This window comes from Ochotona curzoniae, unplaced genomic scaffold (genome assembly GCF_017591425.1).
Source record: "Ochotona curzoniae isolate NIBS_2020 unplaced genomic scaffold, NIBS_Ocur_1.0 contig_3190, whole genome shotgun sequence".
NCBI lineage: Eukaryota > Metazoa > Chordata > Mammalia > Lagomorpha > Ochotonidae > Ochotona > Ochotona curzoniae.
Genome location: NW_024465751.1, coordinates 3,529,206 through 3,555,316, shown reverse-complemented (window position 1 = coordinate 3,555,316; position 26,111 = coordinate 3,529,206). Strand labels below are relative to the sequence as shown.

The following is a 26,111-nucleotide window of genomic DNA, read 5'->3' as shown; positions in this document are numbered from 1 at the left end:
GAATTTTCTCCATAAATCCTGGAAGCTTCCTTGATTTTTCTTTTCTCCTCTGACATTACATTTTAACCTAATCTATCTTTTAGTTCATATATTTTTTCTCCTCACTCTACATTCCTTAAAGAAGAGAATTTCTTCATCATTACAGAAGATAGAAAACTAATAGATGGTCATTTTTTAATCCTTTCATTCAGATTTCTCCTTAGTTGTAGAGGTGGTAAGGGCTGTTTTGACCATAGAGCCCTTGCCATAGAGAAAAATAGTGTAAACTCATCCCCCCTGCTCATCCCTGGAATTCTCTTCTTGATTTTGCTGAGACTTTCAGAATTTTCCCTTGATTGAGACATGAGAAGTATGAACTTTGTTCAAGAACTTCCCTTCCCAAGAGCAAAGATAGGATGCACAGATTGAACATTGTATATTTTTCTGAAATATTTATTTTTTACTAAAAGTGCTTTCTCTGAGGGCACATGATTTCTGTTGAAGGAAGGGTAATAAAAGAATGTAGCTCATTGTAATCTCTACCTCACAGTAGAACAAATCTACCAGTGTGTTCAGGTGCATGGATGCAGATGGATTATTGTGGACTCAAACATCACTAACTGGGCAACCCAGGACTGGCGAAGTGGCATAGCGCAGGGCTGAAAAACTTAAATATGCAATACTTTAAAATATATCAGGTGTGTCATTTGGAATATTTTTATCTTTTGATCTTTTAATTCCTTCTCATTTGAATGAAAGTATAAAAGTACGATCCTGCCAAGACAATGAAGGAATCCCAAGTTTTGATATTAAAGCATTGATAACCATGGTCTCTGGTTCCTCCCAATTCACCATTTGTCTATGTACCTAAGTTTGATGTGGTAAACTCCTACTGCTTCTTTACTGTAAGACACTGTTTTTGATTAACTGAATACCCAAAGCATTTGGGTGGAGAGTTCAATAAAAGGCCCTGAATTCCACAAAGATAATTAAGTGTAAAAAGGCTTTTCTGTGTGCTCTTCTTTTGTTACGTGGAGGGTATACCCCTCTTCCAGGACTGAGTGTGGAACAGCAGATGAGTTGCCATTGAGATTTCTGCAGCTCATGGTGGTACACCTGCTTCAAGTCTTGACTATGCTCTCAATCCAGTTTTCTGTTAATGTAACCACTGGGGAGCAGCATGTGATGGCCTGGGTACTTGAATCCCTACACTCACGAGAGTGAGTTAGTGAGTTAGTGGAGACCCAGTTAGAGTCCAGGTCTCCTGGATTCAGCCTGGCTCAGTCTTAGTTTTTGTAGGAATCTGGGAAACAAAACAACACGTGGAAGATATTTTGTTTTTTAGCCACACACACACACACACACACACACACACACACACACACACACACACACACTCTGACAGTTTAAAACGTTCATGAAAAATGTGTATGATGAGAAAACTGTACATGCACGTAAAAACTGTTTTATATCAAGATATTTATTCAAAGTTTCCATAAACTTTTTGAGGTATCATGTATATTTCAATATGGTTCTGTCCCTGTATCTTCTATTAACACCTTTGCAGAGGTTGTGTGAAGATGACATTTAGAATTCTGTCACCACTTTAAAATCTCAAAAATAAGCAAGATAGTACCAAGTTTCTGTCTGAAAAGCATGCATTGTCTAGGTCCAGAGTACTTGTCCTCAGCCAATTTCCTCATTTTGATTAAGCCGCTGCTTGTCATATAAGCTAATAAAGCAAAAAGAACACTTGCCATATATCAATGCAACTAAACCCAGTGGAACTCCTTTAGTGATTTCTCATTTGCTTTAGTGTAAAGAATGACACTTTCACATGCTAAGGCCCTGTAAATCCCAGGAATTCCAACCCAGAGTTCATCTGCATCAGCTTTTCCAGCCCCAGACCTTGCAAGCTACGATTGCAGCCCATCCTGATATCTGCATTTATCCATTTTGTTTTTGAAGCTGTGCACCTTCCCTCTTGGATACTGTTCCTCCCCTTTTCTAAAAGCAGCATATACATCTCTACTCCAGAAAGGCTTTGTATTCATCTCAATTTCTGCACTGTTACCCCCCTAAAGGGAAGGGTGATCTTCATCTTGTCCCTTGCTATAACCTCATGAGGACATCTATGAAACAAACTTGTGGCACAAACTGAGTTATACTAAGAAATGAATCTAATAGTTTAATAGATTTCTATAGGAGAACTAGTAAGTACATAGTGTTCATGAAACAGCCTGACAGGTTCTGTCTTTCATCATGCATGTGATTTACTGAAAAGGGTAGATGGGACAAGTGGGTCTTACTCATCATTCTGCATATTGAGGGCCCAGATGATATGGAACAAATTGCAAATTACCTGATGGTTTTGATCATGCTGAGGCCCATTTCAACACAGCAGTGGGCATGGTCCTGGCGGGGCTCAGGCAGTCCAGAAACACAGTAGTAGCAATCCCCCAGGATTTTAATACGAAGGCAGTGATGCTCCTAAAATGAACAGAGTGGGAAGGTAAAGGCCTGTGTCAACCGTAGAACTAATCCTTTAGGAAGGCTTGGGAAAAAGGCAAGCAGGGTCAGGATCTCTGAACCTTGGGGTCAGAAGCATCTCCTGCAATGCACTTGTATTATCTTGCTAGGAATCTAGAGTGAGGGAATACTCCAAAGTGGTGTTTGAAGGAACCAAAGGTAGGAAACTACAGAAAAAATCTCACATTTGAGCTCCACAGGCACATAGCCATATCCAAACTCTTCCATCAACTGGCTACCTGTCTGTACACCTGTCACCTGAGTAATCCTAGAAAGAACATTCAAAGTTTCCCCTATGTGTCTAATCTCCAATGTTGTCTTTCTCAGAACTCACTTGTGAATGAACAGCTTTTAGCGTTCTTTAGTTCAGAAATGAGTAGCTGAATTTGTAAACGACTTGGAAATTTCTATTATGTTGAGTTTGTTTTAGGTTCCTTCCCAAGTAGAATATTGGTGCCTTAGGAGATGCTGACTATACCTTATGTGTTTTAAAAATTAATTTGCTTATTTATTAAAAAACATAAATTGAGCATACAACATAAAGTAAGTATGGTCCTTGACAGAGGTGATTAATAATAGAAACCACGTTGTGGCATAGCGTATTAAGCCATTGCCCGTGTTGTCAACATCCTATATGATTGCTGGTTTATGATCTGGTTACTCTACCTTCAATTGAACACCCTGATAATGACATGGAAAAAAGCAGTGTGTATGGTCCTAAGTGCCTAGGCCCCCACCATCTATATGGGTGACAGGGATGGCGCTCTTGGCTCCTGGCTTTGATGTGTCCTAGTCCTGGGACTTGAGGCTTTTCAGCAAGTGAATCAGCCTAAGGAAATTCTCTCTCTGTGAATCTGACTTTCAAATAATTAAATCTTTGAAAAAAGGTGACAAATAATATCACCTCCTTTGTGTCACATATTAAACAGAACTACTTTTCAAAACAGTGTGAGGTAGATACAATTTTTACTTTCTTTCACAGGTAAGAAGCAGGACGCAGTAGTAGGGTTCACAGATTTCCAACCTTAAGCATATAACGAAACTTCAGTTTATAGAAAAATGGAACTAAAATATATTTATTTTGTAGCAAACGTTTTTGAAATCCATGCATAGTCTTTTGTTAGGGTGCTATTCTCAAGAATGGTTTGAAGACCCTCTCACATGATTCTTAAAAATCTCAAAGAACAACCACCATCAAGGCCATGCTATATACTCTGATGATGCATGGGAAATGGCTAGATGTTGAAGGTTTTAGAGGAAAAATAACTTCTAGTTATATAGCATGGGGATAACATCCTGGCTTAGGATTAAACCGTAAAGAAAGAAGTTCCAGAGATCATCTTCCATCTACCTGCTTCCTTCCCCCACTCCATCTTTGCTCTGTTCCTCAGAACAAAAGAATTAACCTTCGAGTGTCAATTGGTTCATTTGTGAAATAAGGATAATAGCAACACTTGCCTCGTTGTGCAACTTTGAGCACTGAACCAGTGATGCTTGACATGGCTAAGTGCAGGTCTGGCAGGTGGGGTACTAAGTTAGTGTTGCCTCCCTCATTGATGATGATTTGGGATCCTTGCTCCATTACACATCTATCACTCATTCTGGGTAGGTGACTTTATCTCAGTGACTTTTGAGATGCCTTCTAGGTATGAAAGCCTAGGGACTCAGGGCCTGTTGGTCGGCACAGGATGGGTAGGGTTCTCCTGGGGAAGACATAGTCCCAGGTGAGGAAATGGGAAATTTCGTAGAAAGGATCTCTACACGAGAACAGCACCCTTATAATGCCATGCTGTCAAACACTGTGTCACCTTTCCAATCTCATTGAGAACTGGGGGATTATGTTTGGAAAACAAACACCTAAAATCATCCTCCTAATAGAAAACAGCCATTAAGCAAGAAAAATAAAATTAGAACTGCTTCAAGGGCTTCCTTACTGAATCAGATTTCCAGAGCATTGCCCACCTCCAAAATGGCCACACTCTTTAAGGCTCTAACAGTGCACGTAGGCATGTTAAGGATCATTTTTTAGAAGTTTGGGATGCCTGTGTGTTAGCATTTTCAATGCAGATACTTTTGCAAGAGAACTGATAATGAGAATTGAACAAGTTTCCAGTTTTAGGGTATTTCCCCAAATATGGTCAGAATGGAACTTAGTGAACAATTCTGTCCACTGGTGCTGGCAGAGCCCAGATTTTTGGAGCCTAGGGAACTCTGACAAAAGCATCAGGAGACTGTGGATGCCAGCATCCCACCTGGTCACTGGTTCAAGTTTTGGCTGCTCCACTTTCTATTCAGCTCTCTACTAATGTGGTTGGGAGAGCAGTGGAGGATGGCTCAAGTTCTTGGGCACTGCATCCGTGTGGGAGACCTGGTTGCAGCTCCTGGATACTAGCTTTGCATCAGCAGAGCACTTGTAATTGTAGCCATTTGGGGAGTGAACCAGCAGATGAAAGTTCTCTCTGTCTCATCTTCTCTTTATAAAATTTGCTTTTTTTTTAAGTTCTAAGGATAACTAACTGCTTTGGAAAATACCGATAGCAAATAAAAATTATTAAATCAGTATATGCATGCAATTACCAAAGATGGCAATATTGTTGTGATCTGTTAGAGTTACAGGAATGTACACTTTCTGTGTACCTTTAAAAATTGTTTATTTGAGAAGAGAGAAAGAAAGAGCGAGCGAGTGAGCAGGCAGCAAAGCTGGCTCATTGCTCAGATGCCCCCAAAGCCAGCAGGGTGCATAAGGCAGGAAGCTGCGTGGGAGGCAGGAGCCATGTGATTAAACCATCGCTGCCTGAGGATGAGTGCCAAGAAGAGGCAGCGGTCAGTAGTTGTCCCTGGGGGTTCTAATCCAGGTACACTGACATTGGCTGCGAGTAGTAACAGACTTCCTAACCACTTGGCCAAGCACCCGCTCCATGCACATTTCTGCTGTTTCAACTTTATGTAATTAAGAAAAGTCAGGGGCCCGGAGCGGTGGCGCAGTGGTTAAGGTTCTCGCCTTGCACGCCCAGGATCCCATGTGGGCGCGCGGTTCCCGCTTCCCTTCCAGCTCCCTGCCTGTGGCCCGGGAAAGCAGTTGAGGACGGCCCAAAGCTTTGGGACCCTGCACCCGCGTGGGAGACCCGGAAGAGGCTCCTGCCTTTGGATCGGCATGGCATGGCCCGTTGCGCTCACTTGGGGAGTGAATCACCGGACGGAAGATCTTCCTCTCTGTCTCTCCTCTCTGTATATCCGCCTTTCCAATAAAAAAAAAATAATAATAAAAATAAATCTTTAAAAATAAAAATAAAAAAGTCATTTTATTAAACAAAAAATTGTAAAAAGTGATAAGACAAGATTGCTTGAAAGCACCCATGTCATTAACAAATTTAAGAAGAGTTCATGTTAAAAGGTCAGAGTTTATCCAACCAGAACCATCTAAGTAATACATATGATCTGATGAAAAAGAAAGAGCGGATACGGCAAAGGTCGGCAAGTCTGGGAGCCTGGTCTCCTTAACCCTCCTTGCATGCTGCTGTGCACACTCTTTTGCACGGTGCACAGTTACACAGATGGACACTTGGCATGCTCTTAGCCACAAATCTGTCATGGCATTCAGACATGAAGCAGGCTTATTCCTAGAAAAACATATCATAAAATCCATTCTACGTTCTTACAAAAATATGGTCTCATTCCTGTGTTAATAACCTTGCTGGACATTTAGTTTGCTTACAGTTAAAACCTCCATGTAAGAAAAAAAATGTTCTAAGATTCAGTGAGGAAGCGTATAACAACAAATATGCTCTTTTTTTTTATGTAAGGCACAATTCGGATGAGGCTGGAGTACACAAGAACTTTTTGAAAGATCAAAGACTGGAAGTCCTAGTGTTACGGGTCAGAACGCCCTACACAGAGCAAAATGATCCACAAGGGCACTGAAAGGTTCACTCAAACTAAGAGGAATTTAATAGAAGACTTAGAAGTTATCTCCATATTTTAGTAATGCAGTGAATAAAGGAGTGCAGTGTACACCATTTGCATGTGAGCTGGATTCTTTCTGATCTTCAGTAGAATAAAAATATACAACCATGTATCAAGGCAAGACAACTAGAGAGGATTCTGGAACCACAGGCTTTTAGTGCTAAAAGCCACCACAATAAATGAATATTCGATCTATTTCATACCTAAATACCATTTTACACCTGTCTCCTAGCTGGTTGAGTGACTTGCCTAAAGTTGGGGCAGAATCAGCTGGGTAGGCTTTCTCATTACAATCATCGCTTTCACCGACAGAGTTTTCAAGCTTTTCCAAGGGTGTTCCAGTACAGTAGAAGGTACTGGAGGGTCTGTGGACGGGAAAGACTGGCAATTACTAAGGGTGAATGCATGCTGACTACCCATTTTGGGGTTTCTCCTATACCGTGACACTTAAAACGTATTGTATAACTTAGCCTTTATTTCAATTCTTTCAGGAAATAGAGACTCAGAAAGATGATTTGCTCAAGCCACATTCAAGTCAAGGCCATTGTTTAACATCACCCTTCAACCTGTTCTATATGAGCAGTAACACCTCTCTGATGTCTCACCCTCAATTTTATAAATGTCTGAACTGTGGCCTAAGGATTAAGATGAAGCACCCAATCTTTGTTGATGGTTCTATGTGGGTGATTTTGTGTTTTGGAGCTTCAGTCACTCATTCTGTAAAATGGGGGCAATCAAGAACTTTTCTGAGTGCTTTTTTATGAGATCTAAATGGATTAATTTGTGGGGAAAGCATTTGGCACCATGCATCACATCCATCTGGTAGATTATGAATGTTTAATATTCTTATCAAAATTTATACACACTAAGCTAGTTTGTCACACATCCCTGTTTAATTTGACTTTTTCTTTAAAATCTTTAAAATTCAGACCTTAAGCGATAATAACGATGCTTGCAACCACTGATACCTGACTGCATACCTCCACTTCCGTCACCCTCACCTCCCTCCCTGTGTACACCATGACCAAGGGGAAAAGCTAAGGCTGCAGAACAAAGTCCCTGTTTCTTAAGATTCTGCACCATGCCCTCCAGGATTTCTTTTTTTTTTTTTCTTTCCCCTTCAGGCTAATTTCTCACTGGAGTCTCTCATGCCCTTTACGCTCCAGCAATTTTGAACTTCTTGCAGCTCCCCAAACAAGCAGTGGGCTCTCACATTCCCCTGCTTCTGCGTCATGACTCAGCCTAAAAGGCATGTGTCTTTTTCTAATCCGATGCCAGGAAGCCTCCTGCTCTCCCTCAAACCCAGACCACATGTAGCTTCTTCTCGGGGTGCTGCCAGGTCACCCCCACACCCAAGCGTTGATGGCTCCTTCTTCAAACATCAGTGTGTCACTGTGGGTTTATCACCACCTACACCACTCTGCTGCAATGAGCATGGAATTTTCTTTTTGCCTTGCCAGGCTATGAACTTCATGATGTAAACACCTGTTAGCCTTTTGTGGTGACTGGCACACAGTCAGGACTCAATAAATGTTGTGTATTCCTTGGGACAGGTGAAGACTACTTGGACTGAAGTTGACCTTAATCACATTTGTCAGTTCTTAATGGAGGGAAGGTTTTGTTCATCTTAACATGTCTGAACTAAAATACTTGCAATAACAGGAAATGACAAAACTGTGTGTACATGACAGCAACCACCAAAACCAGAAAGAACCAGTATAACTATTTTTCCCCAAATTTCCAATCCTCTAGATAAGTCCAACCTGCTTATTAGGAGGAAACCTTAGTTTCTACCTTTTTCTCTGTCCATGTCAATGTCCTTATTCATAGTTGCCCAGTGCACACAATTTATTTTCCAGGTATTTTGCAGGTACCTATGTTTCTAGACTCATGGTCATTTCCTATCATTTGTATTTGTTTGTAGCATCCACTTTTGCTTTCTTCAGGTAAAGAAAACATTTGTAATTTTGTTCTCCCCTCCACATAAAGTATCGATTTCAGATTTGTGGATAATTAAGATTTAAATATTTTACAATAAAATTCACAAGTTTGACAAATGTGTACAGTCATGCAATCACCATAATCTAGACAAAGTCGTTATATCAGCCATGTTCTTCAGAAAGTTTTATCTCCAACGATTATGTGTTGTTTGTACTCTTTAGACATAGAACTTAAGACATTCTTGGGCTAACCTTGCAATAGCATGTGACAAATGCATCATGTTTTCATTATCTGTTTGTGTATGCCTGACCAGACTTGACTCTAGTAAATTATTAGGGGTGGCTTTTAAAAAATTATTCTCATATTCTCAACATGCACCACCATGTACAACATCTAGTAGGTGCTCAGCTGCAATATCTAAACGGATTTTCCTTCAAGCAAGGCAGACATAGGCAGACATAAAACAGGAAATTTGGATACTATAAAATAACTTCCATTCGTTGTGATATCTTACTGAATTCCCACTACAGTCCTGAGAAGTTGGCAGTAACATATACACCTTACAAACAGGCAGTTAGTCGTGCCTATTTTAACTCAAAGCCCACTGGAAAATGCAGTGTGACAAGGTTATTCCTTTGTAATTTCAGTGGTTTAGGATCACAGATCTAATTTGATAGTGAATGTTCATCTCCTTTGATCTGTTTCCTCACTTATCTCTGATCAAGCCAGCTGAAAAATAAAGGTAGTGTCATGTTGGCTAACAGCAAAGCTCTTAAGTTAGGTCAGTCACAATGTTGGAAGGATGGTCCAGAAGATTACTGGTTCTAACAACAGGCTAATTCATTCCAGATGGCCGGCGTTGGCTATGAAATTGCGGTAGCCATCATCGCATGTATGGGTACCAAGCGCTGCCGCTGGATGACACCTGGCCGCGTGAAGAGGAAATAATGATGGGCAAGTGGAAAGAAGATTAAAAAAAGATTGCCACTCAACCAGTTGCCTCTCAGCTGGGAAAATTAATCTAAAAGCCTCACTCCCAAGACTTGTAAATAACTAATATGCCTCCAGAGTGCGAAAGGGACAGGGTCCTGTACCTGTGGATGGGATGCAGCATGGTAATAGCATTGGTGATGTAGTTTAAATCCTTTTCTTCCCTAATTCCACATGCACTTCCTCACTCCTGCAGGAGACTGAGAGGGACTTAAATTCAACTCACATGGGCCAGTCGATCAAATCTGGCAAACAGCTCGTTGAGCATCCTGACGAGCTCCTGAGCGGACAAGGTCGTGGAGAGGTTGGTAAATCCTTTAACATCTGCAAAAAGAATACTAAACAAGAGGGGAAGAGGTAGGAGAAAGTGCATTAATATTTTAGTCCATCCTGGGAGACATAACAATACCATCCAGATAAATAAACTATGTCTTTGGTCTGAGGTTTTAGCTTTCCATTCCATGAGAGACAGAGGAATGCCTCCTATCTAGCAGGTATCTCAGTAGAGAGCATTCATCTAGGACAGGTGGACAACAGAAAGCATTTCCTCCAATGAAGAGTGTGAAGTGCAGGTGGTGCACACAGCACCAAAGTCAATGTATCACTGTGAAAAGGTAGATTTCTTGTAAAAAGCAAGATGAAAGTTAATAAATTAGCTCTTCATTTTCAGAATAGGAGGCAATGCACGTGCTATGCTCATGGAGCAGACATGGGAAGCAGGGGTGGAGCGACAACAAAAGTTCACCATCTTGAGTCCCATACATATATTCTATCCTAGATGGCAGACAAATTGAGGAAATTGTTTCTCAGAAATGACAAAGCTAGAAGGCCTCCAGTAAAATACGCAAGTCCTTCAAACTCTCACATTTACAGAAGGTTTAAGTTAAGTGACACTGTATTCTATGTGCATGGTTTGGTATAAGTGAGGAGGCTGGTCTTCAAAAACCTTATGAAAGCCAGACACTGCCTGAGTTGATCCAATAATTGCCCTGTGGGACAAGCATACTTCTTTCCATTATGGAGATAAACAAACGAAAGCTCTGAGAAGTGTGAATACTTGCCCAACTTTCACTGAGAGTATGTGAAATAGTTGAAATGGTGCACGTGGTGGGGTTTTGTTCTGAAGATGATAAAAGCTTGTGGAGGTTCATACATATGGGAATAATACACTCAGGGTTACTGTTTATGAAGTTGCCTCTGGCAGAATCACCACACTGCCACTGTGTTTACGATTTTGTGCGGCTGAACGTATTGGCACATGCATAGGATTTGAGTAGAGACTGGTCTGAGTTCTAATCCCAGCTTGTGACTTATGAATTCTATGAGTTCAGTTAACACTTTGAACTTCCTCAGGCTCATGGACCTGGTATTGTAAGAGTTCTCCCTGAATTCATTCATTTACTCCTTACACCAGCCTATTTGGTAGAGGGTTTTTTTGTTTGTTTGTTTGTTTACAGATAAGGTAACTAAAGCCTGAGTAACTTTCCTGAAAGTCATGAAGGGGTAGGATTTGAGCCAGAAAACTGGCTCTGGAATCTGAAGTCATTATTGCTAAACTACATTGCATGTGTAGTAAAAAGAAGCACCGTCTTTGCAAGAAGGCAGTGAAAGGCCTTAGATCTGGAATTCAACCCACTTGCTTTATAGACTCATATACCTAAACTCTTAGTATCTACCTGTTCACTTGATGCACTCATTACTTTGTACATGATATACTTGTTTCTTCACGTGGCTTTCTTACCTTTCATCACATATTAGAATCCTACTTGTGCTTCAACGTTTTGCTCATACATGAAGATTTTTCTTTTATGTAGAATTCTCCAAACCAGCCAGTTCACCCCTACCGGTCTGTGCTGTGCTACATCTCTGTCATGGTATTTAACAGTCAAGAATATAGTCCGACCTGGCTGCATTCCATCTACTCAGATAAAGAACAGAAAGAAAGCTATTATTATGTTCCTCCTCTTTAGTACACTGACTGACTGACTGTCATTGCAAGTGTTTTGTAATGTATCCAATCAGGAGAAATAGTCAGGATTAACCCCCCCTTCCCCAGAGTGTGGCTGCAGTCACTGGTGTCTCCTGGGAAGTCTTTAGAACTGTAGGATCTCAAGCACCTTCACCAGATCCTCTGCATCTGAGTTCACTTTGACCAGAGTCCCAGGTGGTGGCGAAGATACTGGTTCAAGTCATGCTGGTACCAAAAGAACGTGCTGAGTAAAAGATGGAGGGGATAATGAGAGCCCCAATTCTCATTCCGCTACCCCTATGTGCTAGCCTCGAGGTCATCTGACATTTTTGTTCTTGGCATAAACTTGTTGCCTTCCAAGATGAATATGCTGAATGAACATAGTACTGTTCAACTCTAATTGTGTTATATGAGGTTTTTATTTGGCTAAATATGTCATTTTATATAATTAATGTTCTGCAGGCATAGTCATTAAAAATCTCTAGTACAATTTACTAAAATAATCAGGAATACTAGCATCATGTGGAGTCCTATTCGTTACCATGTATCTTGGGAAATTTAATTAACCTCTTTGTTCTTCCATTTCTATTACAATAAACCTAGGGTTGTTAAATCTATAACATGAGGCTACTATCATAAGATGATTTTGTAAACCGTAGCATAGTTTTCATTTGCAATAAAAAGCTGAATGAGCAGAAGGTCTCTGGGACTTCGAGCTGAAATCAACTGGAGAGTTTAAATGTTTTGTCCATTTCAAACAGCACTGGTTTTGAGCTGGGAAATTGAAGTGCACAAAGATTAAATGATATGGCCAAAGGCTTGCTAGGAGTGTGCTCACAGAGAGTTCTGCAATGAAAACTTGGCCCTGTGGCTCCGAGTAACCTCTGGACACACAAAGCCTGCGAAGAATGGTGCCTCTTCCCACATTCCTTTCTGGTAGCACCTGTGGATGCATTGTAACTTGGAAATGGTCAGGAGACAGCTTTTAGGGAAGGAAGGTAAACAGCAAACATCAAAAGCAACAGAGAATACAGTTAGAAATGACTTTTCAAATGCTCTCATGCTGCACGGGGTTTGCTATGGGGGCTGAGGAAGGGGGTGTAGCAGCTGGTCTGGCTTTGTTTTCAGACATAGGCTGTGCAGCATCCTCCTCTGCTTCTATCTCTTTGGTCTTATTTTAGCATCCTGCAACCTTGCAGTGGGCAGAAATGGCCCCACAACCCCTGGTTGAGTTCATTTTTTCCAGAGCTCCCAAGAACCTGGGCATCTTGCCACAGTTGCTCTCAGAACAATCAGAGAGAAGCCCAGTGTGGCAGCCAGTCTCTGTGTTGATTTTTCTCCCCCCAAGAAACTGGGCTCATGGCTAACAACACTGAAGCATCTAGGCCAAGAAGCAATGCTCTAATTTAGTGTGTTGTGAATGTCTGAGAAAGGGTCACCAGTTAAAGAACCCAGGTGGATGATTGGGAAAAAGGACAGGTGAGGCTGCAGGGGGCAGAATAGCTTCAGCTGTTCTCCTTTTGTTGGCGCACTGACACTTGCTAAGTCTCCCAGTAGGTCAGTGTGGGTGTGCAGACTGGTTCATTTCTCCCCCTTTGTTTTCCTTCTAAAGGTTGTTATTTTTTAAATTCTCTCTTTCTCCATGGTTACAGGCACTTTTATGACTGACATAAAAGTTATTTTGTATATATTTATATAATGAATATATACAGGTTTATATAATAAATACAAACTGTTTTTTGAGGACCTGCCTTTGCCACTGAGTCGAGTTACAGTCAGGGAAGGGGCGCTGAGCCATCTATGGCTCTTTGCATGGACACAGCTTTGCCTTGATTCATGAAGAGTCTAACACCCAGATTCTAGTATTGGTTTTCTCCTTTGGCTGATTCCATCTCCATTAGGAGATCCGTTGAGGATCACTTCTCCTTGGAAGGTTTCTAAATCCACTCCCATCCCCTTGCTCTCTACCCTACTCCCCTGAGAACCAGCCAATAGAACTGTAATAGAAACCCACTCTAGATTATGATGAATGAGTGTCTGTTGTTCTAGAATTTGTATAAACTAGTTTTTATTTTCTAGGAGATCTGTCCCTAGATTGGTGTGCATGTTTAGTGGAGCTGCTATGTAACAGGAAATTTCTTTGAAAACTCAAGTTATTCACATCAGGGTTCTTGCTTATTAAACAAGAACCTGACAATGATCTGTACTGCTACACCTACTGCATGGTTGGTTAGCCTCAGGATCTCTGCTGGACACTGCAAGGTGTATCTCTATACACCAGGCGGAGAATACCTAAAGGGATTACTAAGAGGGAGAAGGCATGCTCTTTCATCCTACCGAAGTTGGAAGAAAGGGGCTAAGGGTGTGGCTGTGTCATTTTTATAGTGCATGGGCAATGTGCGATGTTGGGCACTGCTCCACATTCAGGAAATGTCCATTCTATTAGATTTGTTGGGAGGGAAACATAATTCTTTGTGTAAACTGAAAATACTAGATACTTGTTTTAAATCTAGAAAGTGACAGCTCAACCAATTGAAGTTGTCTGTCTGCCTCACACTTTAACTTGGGATGAAAATAGAGTAGGGGAAGTAGAGTGTGTGGCAGAGCAAAGGCGTCTGCATCCAGTTTCTGGAGGCTGAATGACAAATTACAATGGTGCAAGTGGTGCCAGGAACCAAGGGTTCGTAACCAAGCAAAGGCCTGTTCAGAGGACAAGGGCAGTGGCTTTCCTGGCCTCGTGCTCCACTGAAAGCTGGACTATGCATTTGGCTGTATGACTTTGCTTTCATTAAGGCCCATGACGCAGCCTGCTTCTCTGTACTTGGTTGCTTACTCTATGGACTACCACATGGCCTTTAAATATATTTCTTTTAAATATCCAGCATTGGATCTTTCTCTTGTAAGACAGAAAGCGTGTCTGAAGCTAGGGCTATCCTAGATGCCTAACCATACATGCTCTGTATTGTATATATGTTCACTTTCAAAGTTTACATATCATGATTATTACAATACTCATTTTATTAAAAAATGGATCTTGATATTCAGGTTGGTAAACTGCAAAAGATCACATACAGAAAGGATTCCAAAAACTAGTCTTCCTCATTCTAAAGGCCACCTTTTCATTTTCAGTATACACCATGTTGTCCAGTATAGCACTGGGTACAATGAGGGCATGGGTGGGTAGACATTCTGATAAACAGATGGCTGAATATGTGCAGATCCAGATGGGTGGAGAGATGGTGAATGAATGGATGGATGGGTGAATGATTGGCCAATAATGTTTACAAACAGAAAAATGATGTAAACCTTCTGTGCATTGTTTTGTAGATACTTATGGGAACTGAAAGGAGGGGGTCTATATGATCATAGCTTAGGCCACCAGATTGCATTTTAAGATATTTTTTTCCTGATCATAGTTTAACTGGATTTTGTTTTTTCCATTCAAAGATGAAAGGCAACAAGCCTAGTGTAGGGAACCAGGCGGTAAGGAAACTAGAAAAATATAATTGAGTTCTGTTTTTTTTTTTTCCGGTCTCAATTTGAAAATGTAGAATTCTCTGAGCAACAATCACTAGGTAATGAATTAATCAACAGAAGGAAGGAAGCACTGACATTCAGGCAGCCAGAAGTCACAGCACTGTGATAAAAGCAGGCAAGCACACACAGACCACTCAGAAACACAAGGTGGAGCATCACCTGACGTTCTCATAGCGATGGATGTAGATCCTATGGAACTGGTGCTGCAGGTGCTCATCTTCCACATTGGTCATGTCATTGATCATCTCCAGGACAACAAACCTGGGAAGGACAGACAGCACGAGACGCTCCTGGAATGAAACAGTGGAGAGGGACAGTTTCATAAGGAGGAGCAGCAAGTCTCAGAGGGGTGGGTAGAGGGTTCTAGAAGTTATGGGACCCTTGGTTGAACTTCTTGAGTAATTGCTAATTTCATATCACTCTATAAATATGACAAGTATTCATTAAATACTTATTTTCCAGGTTCTGTGCTAGGTACTGGCTAAACAATGGAGAATTAGGTGGAAGTAGTTCTTACTTTTGGTTTAACTATTTATTATTTGAAAGGGAGAATTACAGTCTTTCACACACACACACACGCACACACACACACAATCAATCTCTCTCTCACACACACACACACACACACACACACACACACACTCTGATCTTCCATTTGCTGGCAGGCTGACTTCTCAACTGGCTGGAATGGCCAGGAGCAAGCCAGGAACTTGAACTCTACTTGGGTCTCCCATATGAGAGCCAGGGACATAGCGCTTTGACCATTATCTGCTTCTTTCCTAGGTGCATAAACAGGGAACTTCATGAAACAGTTGGTACTGAAACCAATGCTCATGTTTGATGCCAGCATCACAGGCAGCAGTGTAACTAGTTGTGTTACAATGCGAGCTGGATCCCACTATTGAAGAATATATATGTGTCGATATATATTGATAAATATGAAAAGTGCCATAAAGATCGACTCATGACAAACTACTTGATAACCAGATTGAAACCAAGGATTCAGAATAATTATAGTTTGCAATTGCCATTTACACTGAGACCTGAGAATTTTTAATGACCCAGGGCTTTTTAGGACAAGAGGATGAGGAAGGAGTTCAAGAGACAGCAAGTGCATATGGTCTCAAGCAGACAAGAGCAATGGTGTGGGTGAGGGAATTGAGGGGCGCAGTGACAAGTGACAAGATTGGAGGTGAGGACAGAGGCTAGAAGCTAGAGGTAAGGATAGAAGATAGAGAACTGAGGTTAGCATACAATGTCTTGCACTTCACTTCCACTACAACTGGAAGTCACTGAATGATACTTAACCGAAAAGCACCATAAGCTGATTTTCATTGTTAAGGATCACTCTGTGAGAATGAACCATAGGAAGGGGCCAAGGGTAGAAGCAGAAGAGAAGGCATCTGGAGAAATCCCTGCAGAGCTCCAGGGTACAGGGTGGCACTGGAGAATCGACTGGCAACCAATTGGGAAGATAGAGAAACAGAGTGTGGCCACTGCGATGGCTAGGTTTTACTTGTGGTTGATAAGAGCATGCTACATTTATAGCAAAAGGTGACATAGGGGAGAAACACGGTTTATGAGACCCTAACTCTGTATCAAAGATGAAGGAACTTGTGGAAGGACACATTATAACTTACAGAATGGCTTTATTTGCTGGAGATTAAAGCAAAAATGATTGGCTAGTTAGCAACACAAATTAAATCCTACAATGTCCCTAGGTTGCAGAAACAAGGGTAAGATCTGGATCCTTTTGGGGGGCGTTGATGTAAAGTTAAGATGAGCTTATAACAGGTGCATTCCAACCATTACCTTTCAGCTCTTTGTACCTATTTATGGATCTTCAATATTGTCATCAGCCAATCTCTCACGTGTTTCTCACCTGGGAAATAGTTACATAGAAACACTTCTTAAAATTTAATTGACAGACTGAGTTCTGAAGAGCTGAACTGTAACCATGTACTTCTGGTCTTATTCACACAATGGCCTGTGGATGGAGAAAGGTGACAATGCTGATTACACTCTTGAACTTTGCTATTTCTTGCTAGGATTCCTGGTTGGGGAGTTGGAATCCCACTGCCATCACTTACCTTACTAGAAGTGCACATTGTCACCTCTCTGTGCCTTGGCTCCCTAATTTGGTAAATAGCAATACTACTGTCTACTTTGCAGGTTGCTGAGAGAATTCAATGAGATAAAATAGGGAGTTGGCATTAACTCTCTCCTCCCTCCCCTGCCTCTACTTAATCCTAGCTCTCATGCCAACAGCTTTATTAAATGAAGTGGCTGCTAAGCATCTCTTGAAAGCTGTCTTGTCATTGGGCAGAGTGGTTCACTTTCGACAAACAACCCTACACTGTGTCCTCTTGTTCATAAGTGCCAGTTGTTAACTTCCTGTGTACTTCTGCTCTTATTCACACAATGGCCTGTGGATGGAGGAAGGTGCCATTCATGGCTCTGTGGGCACCAGTGCTCTGCCACTGGTGGGGGTTGTTTGACTAAAATGCCATCTGCAGCAGTTTGGTCTGCTAACGGAGTACAAGGCTCACCCACTTCCTAGGTCCCTGTGTGTGTTTGAAAATGTTTAATTGTGAATTGTGTTTTTGTAAGTGGTGTACTGGAGTGACATCTAAGGGAAAAAAACGACACAGAGAGAAGAATTTCCATTAGGAATACAAAAATACAGAGACTAAAAAAAGTGGTGATAAAGAACATAAGATCCAGTGAGGGGAACAACATGACAAAGCATTCTTTCCCATGCACTATTGAGATGTCTCTCCCTGAAGTTTAAGTTCAGAGGTATGTTTATAAAGCAACCCCCTGGACTCTGACAGCATATTTTATGATGTCTGGTCCTTCATTAAAGTTCAGTTGCCCTTTCCCTTCCTAGAATTACAAATTAGACTCTGTTGGGGGCAGTGGTGCGGCTGGTGGAGTTCTTAAAATCACCCATTATGTCTGAGATAGTGAGACATAGAATGAGAACTACTTGATAAACTCTGTAATGTCCTAAGGCACATTAGTACACTTGGCCTTCAGTATAATGTTACCAGGAATGCATTTGCAGAGTAATAATAAAAGAATCACACCATGCTTTTAGAAAATGGATTACCTAACACCATGATCACCTAGACCATAAGCAGTCTCCTGACTCCAAAATCAGTTCTCCCAATGCCACTTCCTCATAACATATTTTAATCATCCCTTGCTTGATTCAAAGATTTATTTAGAATGGAAGTATAAAGCAAGACAGCTGCTGGGATATCCTTGTGATATGAATGAAAAATATGCAAGAGCAAATTCACTATGGAAGGTGGAAGTTCTTAATAAGGATCCCTGGATACTCAGTAAGTTTAAACATGTTTTTTCATGAATTATAATGTTTATTTTATTCATTCAATTAGCAAATATTTATTGATACTATCCCAAATACCATAACTTTCCAGGTATAGGGGATACAGAGTGACTAAGACAAATGTGACTCCCCCCACTTTAAAAATATATTCATTTATTATTATGTGAAAGAGATTTTAGAGAGACACAGATGTCTTACATTCACTGTTTCATCCCACAGATGGCTGTCGTGGTCAGAGATGAGCTGATTGGAAGCTGTAGCTGGGAGCTTCCTCTGGGCATATGGGTGCAAGGTTCTAAGGATTCTCTGAGCCAACCTCTGCTGCTTTCCCAGGCCGTAAGTAGAGAAGTGGAGCAGTTGAGGACACGACTGCCACCCATATGGGAAGATGGTGCCACCGGGTAGAACACTAGCTTGCTATTCCACAGCACTGGCCCCAGGCAGGACTCTTGAGGGAGCTTTACAGGTTGAGCTTTAGAAGGTTGCAGGATCGCATGAAAGGAGGTGCATGGACACTAGCTGTTGCTTATGGGGTTATCAGAGAACTCATCAGAGGCCAGGTGCTGAGTTAGGGAGTTTCACACATAATCTCATGTGGTGTGCACAATAACATTACAATGGGGGTACCTAATTATGAATTCACAAGTAAGAAAATTACGGTTTAGAGAGGCAAAGTAACTTCCTAAGCTCACGCAGCAAAGGATTGTGTCTGGTTTTTCAGGCTCTAGGGCTACTGGGATACTTCCTCCGACCTTCTCAGAGACTTCTCCTGAAAACATCCCTCAAGACCTAATTCTCAGCAGTGCAACATTCAATAAGCACTGAAGTCAAAGGATTGTGTGATGCTTACAGATAACTCAATTGATTGTATTACAAACAAATCAAAATTGTACAGAACCATACAGCTAATGAAAATTCATGAATACATACAAAAATGAACCTGGGAACTTTGCTACCATATATTCTGAAGACTAAAGACATTTCAAAGGAGGCACTAGGGATTTTATGAGTGTAAGGGTTACTGTGTGATGGATCGTTTTAAATGAGCTCAGCTGCCTCTGGACAAGTGGTTCCTGCATGGACCTCCCAGTGTGAGGAAATGCCACAGAAGCAAGTTGTTAGTGCAGCTGATCAGAAGTAAAGTTTTTATGGAACTGCGCAGTTGTGTCTTTGGATGAACGGTGTGGCTCTGCTGGGCAAACCCTTGGTTGCTTGCACACATTTTAGAATCTACGTGGATGGACATCCTTGTCCATCCTTGTGAACTTGGAGCTAATTATGGTGTATTCTTAGTGTTGGACTAATCACACGTCCTGGTGGTGTTGCTACTGTTCTTCCTACCTTAAGAATCATTTTCTCCTTTCCTTTCTCCCTGGTTAGCTCTCCATGGGCTTCTGCTCATCTTCAAATTCTGGGGTAGCTCTCCTTTTCTCAGGGAGGCAGTTATTCATTCTCTGTCATCCTGTTACTATACACAGGTCTTTCTTGTGATGTGTGTTATATCACTTGATACTTGTCTCTGTGTAAAATGATAAACCCTGAGCTCTCGGAGTTAATGTTTTCTATGTCTCAGGCTTAGCATAACACAGTCAACAGGCTGCAATAAATGTGTAACAAAGGAGCCAACAGATCCCATAGGAAAGATCTCCATAGGAGACACTGGTCTGAAGTAAGTACGACTGTGTCCAGTGCTGTGGTGCAGTGAGTTAAGCCAGTGTTTGAGATGTTAGAATCCCTATTGGAATGCTGACTGGAGTGCCAATAGCTTTACAGTGGAAAATCCAATATTCATTTGTCTTGATCCAATGATACAGGCAACAGATGATGGTTCAAGTACTTGGGTTTCTGCTATACACTTGTGATAACTGGTTGGAGTTCCTGGCCCTGGCTTCAACCTAGCTATTGTGGCCATTTCGAAAACTGAACCAATGGATAGGAGATCTATTTCTCTCCTCATTTCTGTGAATAAAAGGAAGAATGGATGAATATTTATGACAAGCACAGTGAAGGTCTTTCACTTCTTGAAAATTCTCAAAGGTTTTTTTGATCCTCACTCTTCACAAGCTCTAACCATTTATCCACCAAATTTCCTCTTCATCCTTTAGGGCTTTGCTCTAAAGGCATTCAGTGTCCCCTCTTTTGGGAATGTCTAAGCATGGTTGCCTTGCAGGGCAGTACATCTTCTCACTAGACTTTCCCTCTTGCAACACTCATAACATATTGTTAGTTCTTACTTCTTCTAACAAGAATGCAATTGCTTTGAAGACAGTGGTTATGTCTCTTGTTGCCTTGTTAGCCTTAGCAACTTCCACAGTGCAAAAACACCAGCTCATGACCGTACAGCAGGTATGTGCTGTTCAGCTCAAGACTACATCCTCTACATTAGCAGAGAATGTCCTAGAATTATTTGTTAAATAGAATTGTTTAGAAGCAGCATTCTTCCAGTATCCAGCATTATGCAATCAATGTTATTGTGGGAGATTTCTTTCTTTTCTTTTCTCAAAGCTTTACTTAATTTTTCAAAAAGCAAAGGGTGAGTGGGAAAGAGAGGGAGAGATAGAGACATCTTCCATCCACTGATTCACATCCCAAATGGCTGCAGTGAGTGGGTGAGGGCAGCCACCACCAGGAACTAGGAGCTCTAGCCAGGATTTCTGGTGGGTGGAAGTGGCTAGGGTCTGGGACCACCTCCTGCTGCTTTCCAAAGCACATTAACAGGGAGCTGTATAGGAAGCAGAACTTGAAACTATGATTCAGTTTGCTACACCTGTGTCATAGGTGGTAGCTTAACTTGGTGCACCACATTGCTGGCCCTGGAAGAGTCCAACAATAAAATTTTTCATGTCAGAATTCTCCAGCACCCAGATGTGCTAGTCTCCAGCCAGCGGTGTCACTGGCATCTGTCCCAACTCCTTCCTGACTTTCTAAGGTGTCCTCTGTAAGATGGTGCTTATATAAGCCTCTTTTTACCTTTTTTTGTTTCCCTTGGATTTAAGAAACATCACTGAAATATCCTGAAAACAGGGGAGTTTGTCCTTGGATAATATTCCCAGCTCCTACTGGCACTGGGGTGCAGTACAGAATCCTCTGCTAGAGCCAGTTGTTGGCCCTGGGTGGGTTCAGCATGCAGAGCCTGCACATCTTTTTCTCCCTGGGCTTTTCCATTTGCTTGAAAGAGACTCAGGCTGATTCAAACCGCTTCAGTGGCACCTGTCTGGTTTCCTCTCTCATCTGATCAGATATACTCTCATCGTTAATCAAAAGGATTTCATGGGAATGATCTGCTACAGGAAACTCTGAAGGGAAGTCCAGGTGAAAACAGATTAATGATACTTATGGTATGCAAATGTGTACCACAAGAAAAGGAGCAGGGCAGCCTTGTAATGCAGGCAGCCCCTCTGGGCTTAAATACAGTAGAATTCTCTGAATGGAGTCAGAATGGCCTGGCTATTCTCAGGATCTTCCAAATTGTGAGAAGCTCTCCCGTACCTTCCTTTTTCTCTTCTGCAGTTAAACAGTATTAACTGTAGTCAAGGTCCAGGCAGGGGGAGAGGCTTATTCTGGAGTTGTGGAGAAGCAACTTTTTTCCATTGCCACACAGTATAAAGGGGCCCAAGTGCTTATATCCATTGTCTAACTAAAAGCTCACATTAATTATAGGAGGAAGTAAATTGCTATTTTCATTCTTTTTTACACATGAAAAAACCCCGAGAATCCGCGGTTAAGTAAGCTGGGCAAGGCCAAAGGCACACATTTTGGTGAGTGTGCAATGAAGATAAGAGCCTGCAGTTTTGTTTATTCTGAAAACAGAATCATAAGGAATAAGTGGCACCATGCTGAGTGTGGAGAGATGGCAGAAAATAGAAACAGACATGGTGCTTGGCTTTGCAGAAGTCACATGTTGAAGGTTATATAATACATGGTAAACTCTGAGGGCAGTAAGTGGCCATTTTAGCTCAATGGGCAATGTGATATTCCTTAATAATGTGCTCTAACCTGGAAGCTGAAGGACAGGATGCATAATTCTATGGGAAGTCTGGCAGGTGCCTCAGGCACAGGGGACCAGCAAACACGGAGGCCACAATGCACTGCCATTCCCTTTACCCACTCAACAACTTTTATTGAGATTCTAGAAAGAGGGGATAATAGATATCGTAAATGTTGAGTGCAGAAGGAAGACATCAGTGTGGACATAAAGGCTGGCCAACTCTCCTGTCCTAGAGGTGCCAGAGGAAGAGGGGAAGAGTCATGTTATCAGAAAGGCCCAGTAAAGTGGACTGGCAACGGGTGCCAAGTACCATGGCAGTAAACTTGTGGCATGTCTACACAAGAAATATGGGTAGGCAGTCTTGTGGTTTAGACAGCGTTTTATCCGTAGATGGTGAGGCCATGGTGCTGGGGTCTGGAGGAGGAAAGAGACACCAGAGCTGACACAACAGAAAGCAGGAGAAGCTGGCTTCTATTTAGTTTATAATTCAGACCTAGAGTCAACAGAAGTCTACTAGAAAGAGCTACTGAGACTAAACTTTGAGTATTTAGTCTTAGGAACAGGAGTATGTTCATCACAAGAACAGAAATTTTCCATACTCTAATGTCATTTTTTTGGTAAAAAATGTTTCATTTATTTGAAAAGCAGAATTCTTGATGGGAGAGGGTGAGAAAGAGCGAGAGAGAGTAAGGGAGAATTAAAGAGGTAGTGAGAGAGAGAAAGAGGGAAGGAGAGAGGAGAGAGTCTATTTGATAGTTCACTCCCAGATGGCTAGCATGTCCAGGGCTGGGAGAATCAGGCTGAATTCAGGTACCTAGAGCTCCATCTGGGACTCCTCTCTTGGTGGCATTGACTCAGATGCTTAGGAAATCCTCTGTTCAGGTCCACGTTCAGGAAGCTGGATTGGAAGTGGAACAGCTGGGGCTTGAACCAGTGCTCATACAGGATGCCAGCATCACAGGTGGCAACTTAATCTGCTGCTCCACAATGTTGTGTCTACACTCTCAAAGCATGAAGTTTCTTAGAAGAGTCCCTCATTCCTTGGATCACTGTTGGATCTACAGCTGGAATGTTTTCTCTAGCTGGTTTGCCAAAGCGACACCGCCCCCCATGAAGCTGTGTCTGAATCTTACTAGGCTACATGCACTTGCCTCCTTTGTTCTACTAAAATGCACACCTCACTGTGATAAAATTACTGCAGGTTGATCCCTTCCAACCCAACTGTTTGACTTAATTGATTCGCTGGATCAAATCATTCTGAAGACTCAATGGGATGGTAAAGGTTTCTGATTCTCAGGTAACTAGCTAAATGCCAAGAGCTTTGCTTCTGTCTGTACTCCACACACATTTAGCATGAATTACTAGACTTTCCAAACACAATTGATTTAACACCCTATTAACTAAAATACTAAATAAGGGAGAAAAGAAATATGACATTTGTGCTATAATGAAATCAAAATTTGAGAAGACTTTGTAATGAAGAAGAGCTAAAAATGTTATCAAATTAGATATGGACAGCAAAACTATAAAAATACATGAAAAAATAATTACAGAAATCTAGATGTCACTTTGGTACTTTTCTACTGCACTTTAAGGAACCAGAAATCTTACCTGAGGCCTGAGGGACTATAACTATTGTCTCTGTAATAAGCAAACTGTGTCAAAAAGGCGTTTTTTTTTTTTTCCAGTACTTTGACCTTATTTTCAAGCAACTGGGCTATAAGTTGTTTAGTACACACTTAAATAATCAATAAAATGTTTTTCTTTCATAATTTCCCTTTTCAATATACCTTCTCAATCAATCAAGTAATTTCCCATTAAGACAACGTCAGCTAAAAGGGACTTTGTGATTACTGTTTGGGTGGCTGTTATCCTTCTTAGACTGAGATAGCCAAGAGCCACAATGATGCCTGCTCCACAATGAGACTCCAACACACTCTCAACAAAGGATGTGTTGGTTTGATCTCCTTTGCTGTCAAAGACACAGACACTCTATTCAACATAGCTTAATCAAAACCAGATGTTATCATAAACACATGGGCTACTTCACGGAATCTAAGGGCAAACCTACAACAGGATCTTTGGAATAAAAGGATTGGATGACCTAGAGTGATTCTCCCTGAAATTTGTGTCTCTGCTTCTACTGAAAGCTAAAGTCACTCTCATGTCTGATCATCAAGACGTTTGAGTCCTTATACCTCATATCTTTCCTTGGTTATTTGGAGAAGATTCTTGTTCAGTTTAAGTGTCAAGTTGTATAAGGACTTTAACTGAAGCAACCGACCGTTTGCAGCCACTCTTGGCTAAGGCACATGGTTAGAGATGCAGAGTCAGGATAAACAGTATGGTCATTACTGGGGTGATCATCAAAAGGAGCATGAATGGGTTGGATGCAGAGTAGAGCAGAGAGATTCCAGGAAATAAATGGGCACAATGTGATAGTCAATGCATGTTTGTGGAAGGAAAAGAAGAAGAGAAATAAATACCCAACCCAGAAACACAAGATTTACTCTGAGAAGTAGGACACAGATAGCTAAAATGAAAGCAGTGAATTCAAAGGGCCACATAGTACGATGGTCATGTGCACATCTGCGGTGCTGGGCGATGGCTTGGAGTCCCACCTCTGTCCCTTCCCAGTTCTGAAGTAGAACGCTTACCTCGCATCTCTTTGTCACAGACCTATTCCCTTCTGTGAAGTTGAGGATGATGGCAATAGCATCTATGTTATACAGCTGATGTGTGCCAAATGAGTTAATATTTATTCAATATTAAATAGCATCTAGCACATTTTAGCAACAGCCTAAATGTTTACTGAATTCACTGGCAAGCATGCTATCTTAAGCATTGTTTTAGAACTCTACAACTGTATATTGTTGCTAAAGCTATTGAACATCTAGAGGATATTTTATGAGAGGTGTGGGACAAAGGAATGTGTATTAATATGTGAAAAGGCAATCATGAAGAACCTACAGCAGCAAGGTTTTAATAATTTAAAAAAGTGTTGTCAAAATGTTGACTCTGACATTTGGGTCACATCTTCAAAGGCCTTTATGGACGCTTGCACCCAGGACTATTTTGGAAACTAAGTGAGCAGAAGCTTTCGTTTAATTGGTTCTTGAAAGCGTGTTCTGGGGGTGTACTTCACACTTACTCAGCAAGGAGGCTGAGCGGCGGGATAACACCATCCCCGCTTGCTGGTGTGTGAAGCCCTTGGGAACCCTGGTTCTATTAAACACACAAACACTGAAGTGTCTTGGAACCAGGCAAGGTTGGACTGAATTTTGGCTGAGTATAGCAACTGGCTTGCTTTGTGACTGTGCTAACGTACAGGCCCCTCGTTAGAGCATTGGTTTCTTCATCTACATATTTGTAATGAAAGCTTCCACCTCTTGGTACTGTTATTCAGAAGAAATGACCTAGTTCTCACTCATCTGGTGCAGGGTACTAGGTATTTACTAAGTAAGCACCAATTCCAGGAGCCAACTCACGGTCCATGGCGTGCATGCATTACTCTACCATCTATATTTATGATAAGCAGAGCTATTTAAAGAAGTTACAACATTCTAGTTTTTTTAAATATAATTTTAAGGAGTGAATATTTCCTCTCATCTAATCATTAGCTGTTCTCAGTTTTGTCATATTGGAAACATGGCCACAAAGTGCTCTTCTGCTGTGTTGATTTATTCTATCTTTGCCAAATGCCCACCGAGTTTCAGGAAACCCAGAGACACTTGTGGCTGACAGGGGCCAGCCATTCACAGATGCTAATTGATCTGTATGACCTAATGTGAGTCACTCTACCTCTCTAATACTCCCCTTCGTCAGCTGGAAAATAAAATCTGGAGCCCCTGTGAAATTTT

General features: G+C 41.5%; 1 protein-coding gene across 4 annotated transcripts in view; it reads right to left on the bottom strand.

Moving 5' to 3' along the window:
• Positions 1–26,111, bottom strand: part of ADCY8 (adenylate cyclase 8) — a 216,540-nt gene that overhangs the window by 103,814 nt on the left and 86,615 nt on the right. For all 4 annotated transcript variants that reach the window (XM_040979449.1, XM_040979450.1, XM_040979452.1 and 1 more), the window contains exons 3-5: positions 15,068–15,198; positions 9,629–9,740; positions 2,342–2,469 (exon numbers count right to left, since the gene is read on the bottom strand). In XM_040979449.1, the coding sequence (XP_040835383.1) occupies positions 2,342–2,469; positions 9,629–9,740; positions 15,068–15,198 (371 nt within the window). The remainder of the gene's footprint in view (positions 1–2,341; positions 2,470–9,628; positions 9,741–15,067; positions 15,199–26,111) is intronic.